The following is an 18601-nucleotide window of genomic DNA, read 5'->3' as shown; positions in this document are numbered from 1 at the left end:
GTAGAGTTATTAGAGGACAAGGAGACAAGTGGTACCTAATGGTTCCCCACCATATGATAAAAGTGGAAGTGCATTGGGCTTGACCCAATGATGAGTGGGGGCCCATATTCTCATGCTTTTGCCATCAAATTCCCAAACCCTGTCTGTCCCTGCCTGCACACTCCTCCTCCCTTGCGTCAGATCAACCTCACTTCTTCATCTTCCCTTTCCTTTTTCTTTCACATCATTCAATCATAAACTCCTCTATTAAAATATTACTTATTGTAGTTTTAGTTTAGATAAATACTTTCTATGTTAAAAGCCAATCATATCTACTTTAGATATATAGAGATATAACTATAAATAAATATAGTTAGAAAAATATTTAACTATAAATTAGATATATCTAAATATCTTAGATAACTAATAGATAAACGAGTATTAAATGAAAGCAATATAATATTATTTAACTACTTATATAATTAATTATATTTTTTCAATTATTAAGCTTTTATTCTATGGCTCCCAAAATATATAAATATATGATAATATTATAGGAAATATAATGATATATTGATATTTTCATGAAGTTTTTATTGTGTTGAGAGTTAAAAATTCTTTTATAGTTGGATCTCTACTCGATTTTCTACAACAAATTCAATATTTGTTTCTTCAAAATTCTTTGTTTATTCAAAATTCAATCTTTTATAATGTTTATGAGGATCTATCCTCTTGTTTTTATTCAATGTTGAGATTGATCATTAATTGTAAATATCTTCAAAACACACTGAAAAATCTTTTCCGAGAAAATCTTCTAACGTACAATAAAGAGCATGCAACACAAGTAGAGGAAAATTCCTTTATTTTACTATCATTTAAAAAATTATAGTCCAACTTCAAGATATACCATAATTGATTTAAATTATTGTAATGTAATGATGTATTCTTTTTCCTTAGTTTCATTTTTATCTTAGACATATTTTTTATATAAATTACAAATTTTTAGAAATCTTTTCAAAGTTACCACATAAGATCAATGATATCAAATAAGTACAATTTTGGTCGCTCAAAATAAGCACCCTAACTTGAATCAAAAGATATTATATTAATTTAATTAGGTCTTCAAAGTAAATAGTTAAAACATCAAATTAAAGTTATTTGGTGTACATAACTAAGTCATTCAAAGTAAACGAGTAAAACATAATATCAAATTTATTTTATGTATATAATTAAGTCATTCAAAAGAAACAATTAAAGCATCAAATCAAAGTTATTCGATGTATATAGTTAAGTCATTCAAAGTAAATGACTAAAATATCAATCAAAGATATTCAGTGTATTCAACTAAGTTGTTCAAATTAAATGACTAGACATTGGATCAAAGATATTCAATATACAACTAAAGTTTGTTCAAAATAAATTACTAAACATTATATTAAAGATATTCGGTGGAGATAAGTCGTTGAAAAATATATTGTTCAAAAGTAATCAACTATAAGGTCAAACAAATTTATTTATTTTTTATCAGCAAAAAATGAAATTAAATTAAGAGGGATACAAAAGGGGTATCCCAACCCTTTTACATTACCCAAACCACATTAAGAGATTACCAAATAAAGGAAGAACACCCAAGAATGAAGAAGATGTGTGCTATTAACTACAGAAACTAAAAAAAAAGCCTTGCACCAGTAAGCACCCTGCCTTTATTGAAATGCTATAAGACTGCAGTTTCAATACCTCCAAAGCTCACCGAGAAAGATAGGTACCTCCATCAACTCATTAATATTCTTCAGTGTCTTCCAGTTGCTCCATATTGAACATTGGCTTCACCCTATAAAAACCAATTAACTATATGGTCTGCAACATCATTCAAAATAATTACACGCACCACACCTTTTAACACAACATCTGTTTCAGAATCCTTGATGTGGTAGACAACACCTTGCACACATTCTTTTCTTCAAGACAAATCTGGTGGCCTCAAAACAGGATGTAAGCAACTAGGCAAACAAAAATGTTAGGCAAAACAAGTCAACCTTAGAATTAACTACACAAAGTCGATCTATAATAGGTCGATAGAATAAAATTTGTTCATCTTACAAATTGATTCACTTCCATTATCACATTTACCAATTTCAAACTTGGAAAACTTATGTACCTACCCAAATTCAAGATATTTAGAGATATAATATAATCCTAACTAAGTTTGGTTTGTAAATATTTAACTATATTTTCTACAACAGTTTTTTTGGCTTTCTATAACAAACTCAATATATGAAGGATCAACTTAATTTCTTTGAAACATCATTCTTTCCACCTCAGAAGTACAACACTTCTTTTTTAATAAGAATATAAAGAATTTATAATAACTTATTAAAGTATTTATTTTAGTTATACATTCGATTTCATTATATAGTTTTTCATTTAGTTATTTAATAATGCATAAGAAATAAGAAATTTATAATATTTTACATTAAATTTTAATAATTGATGTAGATATCACTGTTGTATTTCGAGTGAAGTGATATTTGATGTAAATTGATGATTTCTACATTTACCAAACATATATGTGTAGAAACGATTTTTTTTATTTGATTTAGTTAGTTTAACTTAGTTGTTTGATATTCTCTAGTTAATTTCAATTAGAAAGGTTTACCTTTATATGTTCCCTTTATTGCTTTGTTGTTTTATAAGGATCTAGAAAGTTATGTAATATGGTTAGTTAATTAAATTGAAAATAATATGGATAAGACACAAATAACTATTTTTTTACAGATTTGGATCAATTAAAAAATAAGCAATGAATGGGGGAAAGTGATTTATAGTTGTTTAATTTATATGTATTGTTAGGGATTGTAATTACTTGATACTGAAGTTTTAGTTCATTTGTGAACCTTAGTTTGTTGTCTGTGATTTAATACACAATGTATTAATCATTTTATTTAAATTTTTAATTTTTTAGTTGAATAATTTGGAAATATTAATTATTATTTAAATAAAAAAAATCTTTTTTTTAAATTTTTTTTGTTTACGTGCATTAATTATTATTTAAATCAAGTCTTATTTTAATTTTTTTATATATTTTAGTTTATGCACATTTTACTTTGTTTGTTATAGGTATACTTGAGGGTTGTGGGTTTGATTTGACTACTTCCATTTAGTCTACTTGGATATCAATATGAAATGTACATTAAATTTTATAAAAATGATAAATGAGCCTTATTGGGTGTGAGTTAATCAAGAACAAAATAATGTTTTTTCTAAATGAGATAAGATGATACCTTTTATAAAAAAAAAGTTAAATGTCAATACATGTATAAGTAATTTAGTATCAAATAATTTGTAAAATATAATAAAGTTGGATAAATACAAATCACATATTTAAAAAGTACGTAAATGGAGTTGAAAAACTTTTGTTGGAATTTTCCCAACAAAATCAACTCATATTAGTGAAAAATTTTATTGCCCCTATATTAACTGTGTAAATGAACAAATATAGATCGTAAATATAATATAGGGACGTCTTATTTGTGACAAGTTGTTGAAGAATTATCTCACATGAAATTATAATCAAATTGTTGATATTTAAATGGTATCCCAAATCAGAGAGGAGAATATAAGTATGGAAGATTGAATAGAGGATATACTTCATGATGTGACTTATGAGAGTTTTCACTACTAAGTAGATGCACTAGTGTATGATAGATTGAAAGAATCTTTTGAAAGGACATGATACCAAGCAATGACACCTTACTGGATTGTATGTATAAGGAAAAAATATATACTTTGTTTGATGAGTTTGGAATATCAAAAAACATGTTTTTGTTACTAATTGCATAATATACAAAAAGAAGTTTGAATCAATACAAAGTAAAGGATAAGGGTGATACTGGTTAATAAAATGAAACAAAAGGTTTGTGGAATATTCCAATAATATCATGTTTAAGAGATTATTTGTTAGTGAATATGATGTTAAAATCTTACGTGACATATAACTTGGAAGAAAAGTGATAGACAATAACTTCAACATTCATTCAACTAATTCTCCCAATAGAAGAATTTGACAATCTTTTTCTAAATTTATTAAGTGAAGAGAAAAGCTTATAATTCGACTAATGTAGATTAAATGAATAATTTTGATAACTTAAGCAATGATCATAATTTCTGACTAATTTTGTATGTAATTTACAACCTTCTATATTGGTTGTGCACAAATTGCAAACATGCTATGGTATTTATGATGACTTCAAGTTGTAGATCATCAATAAATAACATGAGTGTTTACATTTGTGGAAATAAGGAGTGGAAGTGTTTGATGAGTATCAACAACACACTTTAAAGTTACATGTAATGTTATTATTTTATTATAAATTACTTTCCATGATGTGAGAACTTGAGTACATATAGTATAAACAGTTGTCATGCTTGTCCTATCCGTGAAGAAGATATTGGTTATGTACACTGAAACATAAAAGGAGACAATTTACAGTATAAATAAAAATTCTTTACTCGTAATTATCCATAATGTATATTGGAAAAAGTTTGTTAGAGAAAAATTGCAACAACATATTGTGATTCTGTCTAGATGCTTAAACCAACAAAGCATGAATCATGAAGCACCTGAGTCTGATCGATGCTAAAGAAAAAGAGCAGATCATACAGGTGCAAGTGCTTCATTTGACAGACATGAAAACACTCTGCAAACCTCTCACTTTGTTTGATAAGGTGTTGATAAACATTAACAATAAGTGCACATAGTTCTTAAAGCTAACATAAACATAAGGTATATTCTCATAAGTCTATATTGCAGAGAATGTCTTCACCATCTGAAACCAATAGAATCTACACTCAAGACAAGACAACATCAATATCTCTTGAAGTTCTAATTAAAGTTACACTACTTACTAACTTTCTTGACAAAAGTGTATTTCAACCTTGACCTAACTATCTATCCAATACAGTATGTCTTTTTTACCATAGTATGGTGCAAAAGGTTCTACTACCGAGGAAGATAACTATTGCCACCTATAAAAGAGATTGCAGGAAAAAGAGAATAATAATTAATGCTTCATGAAACAAATTTAATGTTTTTTGTTAGGATCTTTTATCGACAAGTGGATCAAGTCTACTATAGTAATTTGATAAAGAGTTGTCGTATTCTCTGATATTATAAAGTAATGTAGTAGTTGTAATGTCTTTCATATAAGTACGAAGTAAAAATTGTACGCATAAAATTGACTTAATATGAATTGCACAAATTTGAAAGATGATTTAAAGTGACAATAAAATAGTTGTTTCTAAATATGATAAAGAGTTGGGATTGAATAAATGTCAAAACTAATATGCACAAAGTGATTCTATTATAATATATTACAAATCTTTTGTTCCTTTAGGTCAAACAAAGTTTATCCTTTCACCTTGATTATCTTGAAAATAAACTATCATAATCAATCATTTGAGTTAGACTCATTTGATTTTTGTATTAACATTGGAACAACTACACCCAACTACTACAACTTTGTAAATCTTTTTTTTGACTTGATTTAGTTTAGAAAATAAAATTATTTTCAATAGCATTCAAGTTGGTAGTAATAGTGATTTCTTCCTTATAAAATATTAAACATAAAATCAAATTACATAGGAATGAAATATACTTGCATATATAAGTAAAAAATACTACATGAGTTACATTATCATTTATTCCAACAAATATTGATTTAACTAGTCATAATTATTGATACAATTCTTCATGAGAACATTCAAAGTTTTTGAACTAGAGTTAAGTCTTTTTTTCTCGTGTCCTGATGATCTCTCAAGACTAGCTTTTATCTTTGTTTTATACTTTTGGGTTTTGTCCTTTTTTATTAATTCCGTCTAATTCTTTAAGAAGATTGAAATTCTTCATTCACGCTTATCTGTGGATGCCCTAAGCAGATGTTCTTTCTTAGCCTCAGGTTTCTATCATGCTTAACCCTTTCTTGGCTTGCTAAGTGAATCCTTGCATCCTCTCTGGAGTTGATTCCCTCAACACCCATACCTGGCGCTCAGCATACTCAGGTCCTTCATTTGGGTTTTCTCTGCCTTCAATCAGCTGCCTTTTACTTCTGTTTTTCTGGACAAAAAAAATCAACCGTAATTCTCATAAGATCACAAAATAAAAGTACTGCATTTCATAGATTTTAAAAATTAAGTATTAAAAATTAATATTTTGAAATGAGAGAGATTAAGTTAAACTTTATAAATGAACTAATTTAGTATCTAATTTGATTTTTTTAAAATTAACTTTAATTCAACCCAGAAAAACTAATAGAACCGACTATAATTAGGAAGTGACGGTCGAAACAAAAATTATTTTAGGTGTTGACTTTCCCCAAGCACAAAATATATAGTGATGTATTTTGGTCTTAATTTTTCTTCCATCTAAAAGACTAATAGCGTCTTAATTTTTCTTCCATCTAAAAGACTAATAGCTACCAATTAATTTTATTGTTTCAGCCTCAAATAAATCTTAACCCTTGTTTTTCATCAATTCAATCCGGTTTCAATAAGAGAAAAAAAAACAACAATACCTATAAGATTGCAAGAATTTGCACAAAAAAACTACAATGTCCCTTTGCTGCCATTTCAGGCCAATGTATATACTGCGTCATGAAGACGCATGAATAGAGCATTTGCAACTCAAGTTTCAAAAAAAGCATATTTAACCACTTCTATTTTTACCAAAAAGATCACATACAACTTTTCCTGTGAAGGAATGAATAGCATTTAGAATAATCGCTTCCTGCAGTCTGCGGCTCCACAATAGCATGCCATTTGCTTGATCTTCCCATCGGAGTCCAACACGCTATCCAGCGCATAACCATAGTCATAGGTTAATTCCTGCAAAGGAGGTATGTTGTCCGCAGCAAACAGCATGACACGAGCCAACCTCAAATCATCGTGTGTGCTCAAAACACACTGAACAAACAGATTAGGCTCACAACAATGGTTTATAAACCTAGCAATATTTCCAGTAGACCCTGCATCAATACAAAACTCTGGCACACTTTCGGAACTTTGATCATCATATTTGTTCAAAATATCTTCAGGAATCTCTCCATCTTTTGACCTCCTCTCTCTGCCACCAAGGCCCTTGATTGTTTGCAAGCCATCTATCTCAAAAATATAATTGTTTTCCAACACGCTGTCCATGTCTTCCGTTCTACCAAGTATTCCTGTGTACTCACAAACTGGTGCTCCAGAAGGTATAAAATCCCAGGATCTTACAGCCCATCCTTTTTTGGCAGTCCGGAAAACCTCCAGACGATATCTAAGTCCTTTTTGAGAAGTTCGGTTGACACAACCAGGACCACAACCACATTTGGGGCCACATTCAAATACTACATCTTTGGCTTCTACTAACCTGCCACCATTCCGAGATACATAGGGAAAATCAGAGCCATTACGCAAAGCACATGCACATGTTGTTGGGTCATTACAGGAGCCTTTGCATTTGCATCCAGTGGCATTAGTGGGAAGTTTCACATTTTTTGCTACCTTAACAGACTTAAGGTATGTGAAACCTGTGGGTGGAACAGGGGGATCATCTACCACATTTGTAGCCGGAATGGGTATATCTTCTTGACCTCCAGTGATATCCTCACAAACCAAACCTCGTATTTCTGCTATAGATTGAGGTACACGTCCATTAGTAAAATATACCTGATTCGTGGTTAATGTAGGTTGCCCTTCAAGCCTCCTAAGTCGAAACTTAAAGACTTTAAATCCAGATATCCCTGTCTCTGACCAATGATTGACAACTTTGTACAAGCCATCATATGTGTACACTTTACCAGAGTAACTACTTGAAGAATCATGACCTCGAATCACTCTAACAGGCACACATTGCTCCGCAGAATTCTTGAGAGCTAGGTTCCCGCGCTCCAACTTTTGATCCTTAATTTGACGCTTATCACCAGTCAGATTATGACCACCTTGACCAGTGTACACAACATCCTCAGCATTATCCAGATCATCCTCATACATGCCAGATAAAACAATTGCAACAGCAACTGGAAATTCATAGCTATAAGCTTTGGCATAAGACTGGCCCATATAATCAATACCATTTAACCAGTGGCTATGAAAACCAACTGCAACCATTTCAGCACGAGAATAGAACTGATACCCAACTTCAATACCTGGAATGCTGCCAATTCTTTTCTCAGAGTACAGTATCTCATTATTTCCCATCATCTTCGTTATGGCCTTAAGATCTGGTCGTTTAGCCGTGGTCTTTGAATCTTGAGGTGGATCACCTTTCTTCGACTTTGAAGCCTTCTGAGAAGGCTTTTTAGCATCTATCTGCTCAGCGTCAGCCTCAGCCTTTCCACACCTCTTCTCTTCTACCTGGACAAATTGAAGATAATGTTTGTTGAATAATCTTATAGTCTCTTTGACTTTTACAAAGTCACTTTTATCTCCAAAAGCCCCATTCGCATTGTCCGGTTCCTCCTTCCCATTCTCTACTTCCACCTCACCCTTGCCGCACGCCAACGGCTTCTTCTTCGGCGGCAAAACATTCTCTTCTTCCACCACCATACTTTTCTCGCCGCCTCGCTTTCTACTGCGCTTCTTACCCTTCCTTGCCTGAACATCGATTAGGCAGTTGTTCTCCTTAACTACCTCCGCATTTGGTCCATTTAGTGCCTTCTCCGCTTTCTGCAGCTTCTCCGCTTTCTGCAGCGCTTGAATTCGAGCGCTGGACCTCCGCGGCGGAGTCGGAGAAGCCTTTGATTCTTCCAATTTCTTCGGATCCTTAGCTCCTTTAACGCCATTGGCGGCAGAGGAGTTCGATTCTGCACTCTTATCCGCCCTGGTGGAAACCATTAAATGCTGATGAACAACTTGGAGCGCCTCCACAACCATAAAAAAAAACTCTAGGGTTTGGAAATGATGGTAAAGATGAAGAACAAAGAGAATGTGGAGAGCGCTAAATAGCGCCCAAACGGTTCCAATAACTTTTAACTAGGGTTGCAACGAGGGGGCCTGACCCGCTTTCCCGAGACGGGTCGGCTTCATCCATCCCATTAAGTAATATGAATCGGATGATTGAGGAGAATCTTTATCGCACACTTCATTTATTTTGAAATTTAATTTTTATATAATATAAAAGTAAATTTTAAAAATGAAAATGTAAAAGAGAAAAAAAAAATATGTTCTGGAAAATTATTTTAGATCAATTATTTTATCTTTCAAAACTTAAAATAAATATTTTTACTTTTCGATTTCGATATCTAAAATTAATGGAGTGAAAAAGAAATTGATAAAATACAAGAAAAAATATAATTTTTTTTGCCAATTGTAAGTTATGCAAAACTAACTTCAACATATCAGGAGCTAAAAATAATGAATTTGTTCAGAATTTTTTAGTAAATTGCCAGTCCAGCTTGCTGCTCATTGCAACCCTTAACTTTTACCAGGGACCATTTTATTTGTGTTTATTTATAAAAATAAAGTGATTTTTTTACTGAATTAAGCGAAATGTTAATTTTTCATGTGTTTGTCTGATCCGTTTATTCTAAAATAAAATGATTTTATATTATTTAGTTAGTAAATAATATATATTTCTTTAATAAATGGTTTGTAGAAATATTTTTTTTCAAAAGCATTTTTTAAGATTTATCAAACTGATGCTTACACGTAATAGTCCATGCCCAAAAAAAACTCACATAAATGAATGGTTACAAACTCCATAGTTGAATGATCCATAAAAAAAACTCAAGAAATTAAACATTACCTGTAAACAGTTCAACATGCATTTACTCCTTATTCTAACCATTCCCAAATTGGTTACTTACTTTTCATTGTGAAATTATCATTTTCATGCCCAATTTGAAAACTTTTTGTCCATGAATCAAGGATTATTGTCGATTCAAACATCCATCAAATCATATCATATCTTATTGTAATTCACACAAATATCAAACCCCATCGTCCAACAAAAAGCATTTTCTTTTCCTTTATCAACTTCTCATTCACACTACAACTAGTTAGTTTTGTACACAATAGAATATCTTTTTATATGATGCAACTAATGACTCCAACTTTTTAAAAGATCATCTATGACCCCTTTTTGAAGAAAACTGTTTAAATATAGTCTACTAATTATTATTTGCTAGTATTTTAATATGCTTGTTATCTAGGGTAACTATTTACTTTAATAAATCAAACTTCTTAAAGGATATACAAATTATTTTAATAAATAGTTTATGCTATGGTAATTTAATTTATTAACCATTTCTTTCAAAAAAACTTAAGAAATTCAATTTAAATGCATAGAAATGTCAGATTGGAATATATAAGTGATTAGAAAATAAAACAAATGAAAAAGATAGAAATTTTTTTTGAGATGGATGTGATATACAAATTTTGGTTAATTATGTAAATAGTAAGTAAAATGCACATTGTGGTGAAATAATTAATATAATAGTTGTGGGTGTGTGATGAGAATGACTAGGAAGAGTAAAGACAAAAAAGTGAAAACAAAGTTTGTTTGTTTTATTTTTTGTTAATGGGGCCAATCATATTTGGTTGGTCTTTGTTGAAGAAAGTTCAAAGGTCCTATTAAAGGATACCAGTGGTAATTACAAGAAAAAAGAGAAATTTTTTTTATGATTCTGCAGGAAGCAATTAAATAGAGAAGAACGAAGAAGAACAGAAAAGAACGGAAAAGAAAAGTGAAAAAACGTTAAAAAAAAACTAAAATCTGTTATATGATTAAAATAAAAGAGTAAAGTTACCTAAAGAGAAAGAAAAAATTAAATAAACCTATGAATAAAAACATATTATATATAGACTAAAAAAAATATATTTAATATTTTATCCATTGCTTTCCAATCATTTCTTCACAATAACTTTCAATCCACATCAAACCCTACTACTATCCTTTTCTTACACAATTTGTCTTCTTCTTGAATAACATCTTCTTCATCCTCAAACAGATTATTATGCACTTCCATCTATTTTACAACTTTCTACAAATGTACTCCCCCACATAAAAAAAAACACATGAATATTTATTTGTTACTAGCTATTTCTATTGTTCTGTTTTAAATAGCTGAAATATTAACAATTCAGAAAAAAAAGCAACACTGAGAAATGTGTAAACATGGTAACATCTCATTAGAAATCATATTTAGAATTTGTAGTCTTTAATGATATTATGGACGCATTATTATATTTTGATATGTTTAAATAATCATTAGTTCTTTGAAATGTATTTTGGAGCTCAAATAAACTCTACACCAATCAAGATTAAGGAAGTCAAATCCCTTTTTTAAGTAATAGAAAAATAAAAAGGATTATGTGTGAAAAAGAAAATGGTTCAAGATCCCAAACAAAAAGAGAAATAAGTCAAAGTTTGTATTATTATATAGTACATTACATTTGAAAGTGCCGTTTTATACTAACATTACTACTATTTAATTAAATGCATCCATTTAAATCATAAAATCAAAACAAAAATTAATAAGTAAAATCTGATGTGTAAAAATTAAATGAATAAAATGTTTGTAACCCTCTAATCATATTTTAAAAATGATTCAATTTTGTACTTGAAAACTTTTAAATTGTTAACTCTCCATTAAGGTAATAAAAACTAGTAATCCCCATTAACAATAAATATATCAACTAAACTTTTCTGACGACAAGGCAAATCTGCCTATCCACACTTGTGAAATTGATGTGCCAAAAGAATTAATTAGGTTCAACAATCCACTGCAAGTACTAAATTCTTTCTGACTGGTTTTGTAGGAAAACTTTTTGAAATATTTGACATTTCACATATTTTTATTTTATGTACTAACAAATAAAAGAAACAATTTGAGTATTCTCAAAGTTTGACCAAATGCTAATTATAACGTTGTAGGTTACTTTTTTTTTTTTTAAGTATGTAGGTTACTTCTTAATATATTATCTTAGAGATTATAATTAATTATAGTACATGTTTAAGAAAATCAAAACCTTTCTATTAAAATAACATCTTGAAATTCACATTTAAATATTAATGAGTTTCTTAAATACCGAGAGGGGTTTCTAATAGTGTACATAAACAAACTTAGAAAATTAATTTATTTTAACAATAGTATGTCTCTAAAATTACTTTGATAATTCTCCACTGATTATATCTGAATGTAAAAAGAAAAACACGAACAATTTTGGATGTATAAAATCTTAACATGAAAACTGGAGAATGAATTTTGAGGTTCATCTTAGTACTCTTACACACCTACACGTGTCAGTATCTCGGGGCCACATAGTCCTTGACTTGGATGACCATGGTCAGAAACCTACACCTCTTGATATACGTTTTTTCCCATTGAAACTTGTCTTTGATTTTCTTTGCGCCTTTTAGGGTATTAATTATAATAAACTTGTACGACTAATTAATTTTTTTATATTTGTTTATTTGACCTTTCTATATATTTTGACCTTTTTCTCTCCAAACACTTCATCAGATCCTTTGCTGCTTCTGTCTTCCTTTTCATGTGTGTCTCCTTCTGTTTCTCCACTTTACCTTTTTTCTCTCATTTTTCATACAGATCCTCCTCTTCTTCTTCTTCTTCATCTTCACCATATATTTTTTTTCAACTCCTTCATTATTTTCTGCATCTCTTCTATGGCGGTTTTACCGAGTACCTCCTCCACCTTGGAATTGACCATATCTATCCCTGGCTTTGCTTCTTCACCAACTCTTCTGCCTTCATCATCTGGTAAGCACCACACCCACACCCACACACAGACAACAGTTTATCTGTTAATTTGGCTGTTTATCTGTTAATTTTGCTGTTTATCTTTTTCTACAATTATCATACTTCTCTTCGTCTTTCTCATTTTGATCATACCCTCTTAAATTTCCTCCCTTTTTTATGTTCTTGTTTGTTTAATTTTATGTTAAATTCTTTTGATTTTTTTACTTCTACAGTTGTATTTATCATGAAGTGGCCCCTGTGTTAAATAAACGTTTTCTTTGGAAAGGGATAATTTACTTCTTTCCCTACCCTTTCTTAGATTAAAATTAAAGGCACGACCGCATGAACCCACCAAGGTTTTTATCTTTCATCTCTCTCTGGTTGGTGCTTGAACAGAAATGATATCTGTAAACATCATACTTCCAATCTTGTTCTTAAATGATATATACTGGATCATGTACAGAAGATCATATGTTTTGGTTTGGTTGAGGTTTTTATTTTTTGGAAGTATGTGTGTAAATAAATATAAGGCACTGTTTGGTATTACAGTGAAAGAATTGGACATAAACCAAGTACCTCTAGAAGAAGATTGGATGGCATCAAACATGGAAGATGAAGAAGATAGCAGCAATGGAGACCCTCCCCGCAAGAAACTCCGTCTCACAAAGGAACAATCTCGTCTCCTTGAAGAAAGCTTTAGACAAAACCACACCCTAAACCCAGTAACCCTCCAAACTTTCTCTCTCTTATTAAATATGTCATTTAGATAATTAAGCACTGGTGTCACACGTAACTCATGCTTGTTAATTACATATAGTTCCACTGAGTAATAAGTTTATTTGGGTTTTTGATTTCTTGGTTTTGTAGAAGCAGAAAGAGTCTTTGGCAATGCAACTGAAGCTGCGACCAAGGCAAGTGGAGGTGTGGTTTCAGAACCGTAGGGCCAGGTAAGGCTAATTAATCCTAATTAATAAAGTGATGGAAAAATGCCATTTATTTTCTCATTTATGAATGGACTTTAAAATATAGTACTACTACCATATATATAATTTCATCATCTTAACTTTATATATCCGCATTTTCTGTGGGTATATAAGGGTATATATATATAGAGAGACAAATGTCAAATGTTGACAGAATAATGATAATTATGATATGGACCTCATGAATCTGAATCAGATTCTATACCTATTTCACCCGTACAATCTCTAAATAAAAGTGAAAAAACGATCATTTATATTTTAGGTTCACCTTCTTTCATATAATTCCTCATTCACAAGAAATATAGGTCATAAGGTGAAAGAAATCTGGGTATAAACATAGCTGAAATAGTTGGATTCAAGTCAGAACTCTATTTTTGTTACTTATAATATATAAGTTAATGATACAATAATAATAAAATATATTAGGTCATGAAGACATAGCAATGACATGTGAGAGTAGCTAAGCTGGGTGTTCAAATATATAGGAACAGTTAATGATGTAGTTCTAGTGTTAAACCATAATTTCAGCTATGGCAAAGAACATAATCATGTTGTCCAAATTAAAGTAGACAACTCGATAATCATAGCACCGCATTGGTGGAGTTTCATTTGGCCTCGTGTGCTACACTGATCATCACTCCAATAAGTGTGACTTTGACCACTTCATTTCGTACTTTAGACCAACCATGCATTTCATTTTACAAATCAATTATTAGTGTTAAGCATAATGTATTCACTTATCATCAGCACTTATCCATAAAAGCCTAGGGTTTTTCATTTCCTTAATCATCTTTTTCTCACAGTTTCTGCATGTTTACTTAGATCATATCTTCTGCCATGTTGCTCTTAGGGAGCGTTTGGAATAGTTAATAGGAAACTTGTGAAAATAGCTTGTTTATAACTTTAATAAGCCTTTCCTTAGCTTATTTCAATACATTTTTTTAATGTTTACTACATTTATTTATTTTAATTTATTTCAATTAATTTCATAAATAAATGTAAGTCATATATCCTCAGAGAAAAAGTGTTTATTAAATAAGTATTTAATTGAGTTATTTAGCTAAAAGCCTGCGTCTTTTTTCTCTTCCCATAATAATTATTCTCCTATAAGCTGTCTTGCATATAAATTTACCACAACTTTTTTTAAAATTTTTTTTACCAAGTTTTTGAAATAAAAAAAGTATTAAGAAGTCTTAAACTTACTTTCATTAATAATACATATACATTTTGTAAAACCACTTCTTACCTTATGACAAGTCTATAACTGTTGAACCTTTTTTGTTAAATTATCTCACGCCTCTATATATTTTTACGGCATTATTAATAAAAATTATAAGAGTATTAACTAAAAACAAATTCATAGTTTTATTTATAAATAAAAGAAAATAAATCAATAATTAAAATAAATAGATATTAGTTTTACAACTTTCATTTTAATTATTTTCCTAATATGTTTACTATAGTTTTTAGCATTATTTTTTGGTGATCTTTTAAGTTGATACGCAACAAACATTCTTGCATTGTGGCGAAGGCAAAAACTTATCCCCCACACCGAGTTGACTTGAGAAGCATTAAAGGCAAAGTGATGATGATACATTAGATGAAGCCTGTGTCACCCATGCAATATATGTGAAGCAATTAATGAATATTTGTGGTGAATGAGTATTTTTATAAAAAAAAAATGATTTTGACGAAAATGATGTAATGCAGGAGCAAGCTGAAGCAGACAGAGATGGAGTGTGAGTACCTGAAGAGGTGGTTTGGGTCACTGACAGAGCAGAACCGAAGGCTTCAGAGGGAAGTGGAGGAACTGAGGGCCATGAAGGTGGGGCCACCCACCGTAATTTCCCCACACTTTTGTGAGCCACGCCCAGCCTCCACACTCACCATGTGTCCCAGCTGTGAGCGCGTCACAACCACCGCCGACAAACCGCCATCCGCCGCCGCCACTTTGTCCGCTAAAGTTCCCGCGCAGTCCCCTCAACCTTCTGCCGCCTGTTGACCCCTACTTCGGATCTAATCAGACACATGCAAAAACTAAACTAAATCTTTAAAACTATAAATTTAATGAGAAAATATATGTGTTACAAGAAAAAAAAATGTTTAATATATAGTAGTTTTTACAAAATGCTGCTTTTGGAAATGGAGGGGGACACTATTAGTTTGGAGTTTGTTGTAGTAGTACCTCTTTTCAAATGGTCAATGAATATTTGATTATTTGCTCTTTCTATTCACATTACTTTTATGAAAATGATACAATTAACCCTAATTAGTTTCAGATATTATATTATATATATATATATATATATATATATAAATAAGTGAATATAATAAAGTTATTTTTTTATTTTCATTCTTGTTGGAGATTCCACGTCGATTAAAGATTATGATATTTTATTGTATATAAGTGGGTACAAACTTCATTCCATTAGTCGGTTTTATGAAGTTGAGTTAGACTTAAAGTCTACTTCATAATATGGTATCAGAGTCATTTAAAGTCTATCCTAACGACTGTTTGGTGAACTTATCAGGCCAGCCGTTATCGGACCACCCATAATATGTTATCTCACGCAAGAGTTGTCACTCTCAACATAAGGGAGGGGTTAAGTTAAGCTTAAAGTTCATTTTGTAATAATTTTTTTTTATCTAATTAATGGTTGCAATGAATTATTTTCTATCATTTATTCTTCTACTATTAAGTGAAAAGATATTCTTCTATTCTAATCTTCACCCTTAGTCACACACCAATTTTCCTAATCGATTTTTAAAAAAAGAAAAAAAATTAATTTTGAGTTCATGGGTGAAACCAATTTTCATGTTCATCGGTGAAACAACTTCTAAGTTTTTAGTGTTTTTTTTATTAATAAATAATTATATTAATAAAACGAAATATTTGAAAGACTAATTCTTATATAAAACTTGAGAACATTTATACACATAAGAGGTACAACTCTCATGTATCTATAAATAATACAAATGGAACTCATTCGAAGGGTAACATTTGTTACTTGTTAATCACACAAAAATCAACCAACAAAAAATCAAAAAGAAAATTTACCAAATGTAGAAATATCTCAACCAAAGAATGACAAATGTCGCAACCATATGAGTTCACGTTCCACTCATATAAGCACCCCTCTCACTCTCTTCATTCCCTCCACTACAAGAAAATCATGAAATAGAAACTAAATTTAGAAACAAAAATATAATTAGTTGTTATAGTGACTAAAATAGAGACCATTTTAGAAACTAAAAAAATTGGTTTCTAAATTAGTTTCTATTATTGTTAAATAGTTTCTAAATAGCTGCCAAGGTTTTAACTACCAATTATTTAGATTCTAAATTTGGTAGTAAAACCTTGGTTGCTAATTAGATACCAATTTAGAAACTATTTAACAATAATAGAACCTAATTTAGAAACCAAAAATATTTTTAGTCTCTAAAATGGTCTCTAATTTAGTCACTATAACAACTAATTATTTTTTGTTTCTAATTTATGATTTTCTTGTAGTGCTCTCACCTTCACTCTTCTCTCTCACGTTCTCTCCTATATTCTGCTTAGGTTTCACAAATTTAGCAACTGCACCATCTGCTCTTTTCGGTATTTTTAACTTGGCGCGATGTTTGAACTTTGAAATGGTTTTCCGAGCGCGATTTTTTAACTTTCAAATGGGTTTCTGAGTCTATATATACTCATTCATTTCCGTCTTAAGAACAGGTTAGTCTTCACCCTTTCTTTTCCTTTTTCTACCTTTTTGGGTTTTTTTGATTTGGGAATTTCGTATTTTGATATTTATGCATATTGTCTTCATCTCTTTTACGAGTTTTTTACTTTATTGTTTTCGATATTGTTGTTTCTCTGATTGTTACGTTTTTTCGCACCATAAAAATGATTTTTTTTTAGTTTTCTTATGAAAGATCCTTGCTTTTGATGTTTATGCCGACTCTCTTCGTCTCTTTTTCGTTTTCTTTGCTTCAGTGTTCACTACAAGAAAAATCCAATTTATCTACAGAAGTAATCCGTAGTTAACAGCCAAAATCCGTAGGTAAATCAACATTATCTACGGATTACCCACGGAAAAAAATCGGTATGTAATGTGGGCATCGGTAATTTATCTACGGATAATGTGTCCGTGGGTAACAAAAACAGCAGTTACCCACCCACTGCAGTCCGTAGGTAATACCCACTGATTCCAACTCCGTAGGTAATTTTAATATACTTTATTTTTAAAATTTTAATTATTATTTGAATTTTTTTTTATTTTCAATTATTATTTACATATTATTTTTTGCCAATTTTTATGATTATTTTTGTCAATTATTATATATGATATGAGAATTATAATTAATGTTAGAACTAAATAAAAACTTTAACCATTACACCAGTCAAGTTTTGTTGTCATGTTATGATTATTATTATACTTATGAGTATAATTATCAATATTAATATAATTAATAAAATACAAATTAAAAACATTATTCATATATTTAATATTATTATTATAATTAATATTGTTAAATACTCTTAATATTATTAAATATTCTTAATATTCTTAAATATTCTTAATATTATTTTAAATTCTTAATATAATTAATTATTCTTAATATTAATAAATATTCCTAATATTAATAAATATTCTTAAAATTATTATATATTCTTAGTATTATTAACTATTATTAAATATTAAATATTATTAATATTATTAATATTATTAAATACTATTAATATTATTATATATTATTAAAATATTAAATATTAAATATTATTTATATTCTTATTATTAATATTATTAAATATTAAAAATTATTAATATTAAAAATATTATTAATATTATTAAATACTATTAAATATTATTAATATTATTAAAAATTATTCATATTATTAAATATTATTATTAATATTAAAAA

The 18601-nt window shown here is 29.8% G+C and overlaps 2 protein-coding genes across 2 annotated transcripts; one reads left to right on the top strand and one right to left on the bottom strand.

The window, feature by feature from the left end:
* Positions 1–6565: 6565 nt before the first annotated feature.
* Positions 6566–9016, bottom strand: LOC137810824 (histone-lysine N-methyltransferase, H3 lysine-9 specific SUVH4). The gene has a single exon (XM_068612284.1). It carries the CDS (start codon positions 8884–8886, stop codon positions 6745–6747), a length of 2142 nt encoding a protein of 713 aa, XP_068468385.1. The 5' UTR covers positions 8887–9016; the 3' UTR covers positions 6566–6744.
* Positions 9017–12477: 3461 nt separating this feature from the next.
* Positions 12478–15962, top strand: LOC137810823 (homeobox-leucine zipper protein HOX3). Its single transcript, XM_068612283.1, has 4 exons — positions 12478–12731; positions 13260–13432; positions 13578–13657; positions 15404–15962. Exons 1-4 carry the CDS (start codon positions 12638–12640, stop codon positions 15693–15695), a joined length of 639 nt encoding a protein of 212 aa, XP_068468384.1. The 5' UTR covers positions 12478–12637; the 3' UTR covers positions 15696–15962.
* Positions 15963–18601: the final 2639 nt, after the last annotated feature.

Source organism: Phaseolus vulgaris, chromosome 2 (assembly GCF_000499845.2).
Source record: "Phaseolus vulgaris cultivar G19833 chromosome 2, P. vulgaris v2.0, whole genome shotgun sequence".
Lineage (NCBI taxonomy): Eukaryota > Viridiplantae > Streptophyta > Magnoliopsida > Fabales > Fabaceae > Phaseolus > Phaseolus vulgaris.
This window is presented reverse-complemented; position numbering and strand designations above follow the sequence as displayed.

Coding starts and splice junctions, on each gene's coding strand:
- LOC137810823 (XM_068612283.1), top strand. CDS start 12,638: ATGGCGGTTTTACCGAGTACCTCCTCCACCTTGGAATTGACCATATCT. Junction 12,732..13,259: donor TCTTCTGCCTTCATCATCTG/GTAAGCACCACA, acceptor TTGGTATTACAG/TGAAAGAATTGGACATAAAC. Junction 13,658..15,403: donor TTTCAGAACCGTAGGGCCAG/GTAAGGCTAATT, acceptor GATGTAATGCAG/GAGCAAGCTGAAGCAGACAG.
- LOC137810824 (XM_068612284.1), bottom strand. CDS start 8,886: ATGGTTGTGGAGGCGCTCCAAGTTGTTCATCAGCATTTAATGGTTTCC.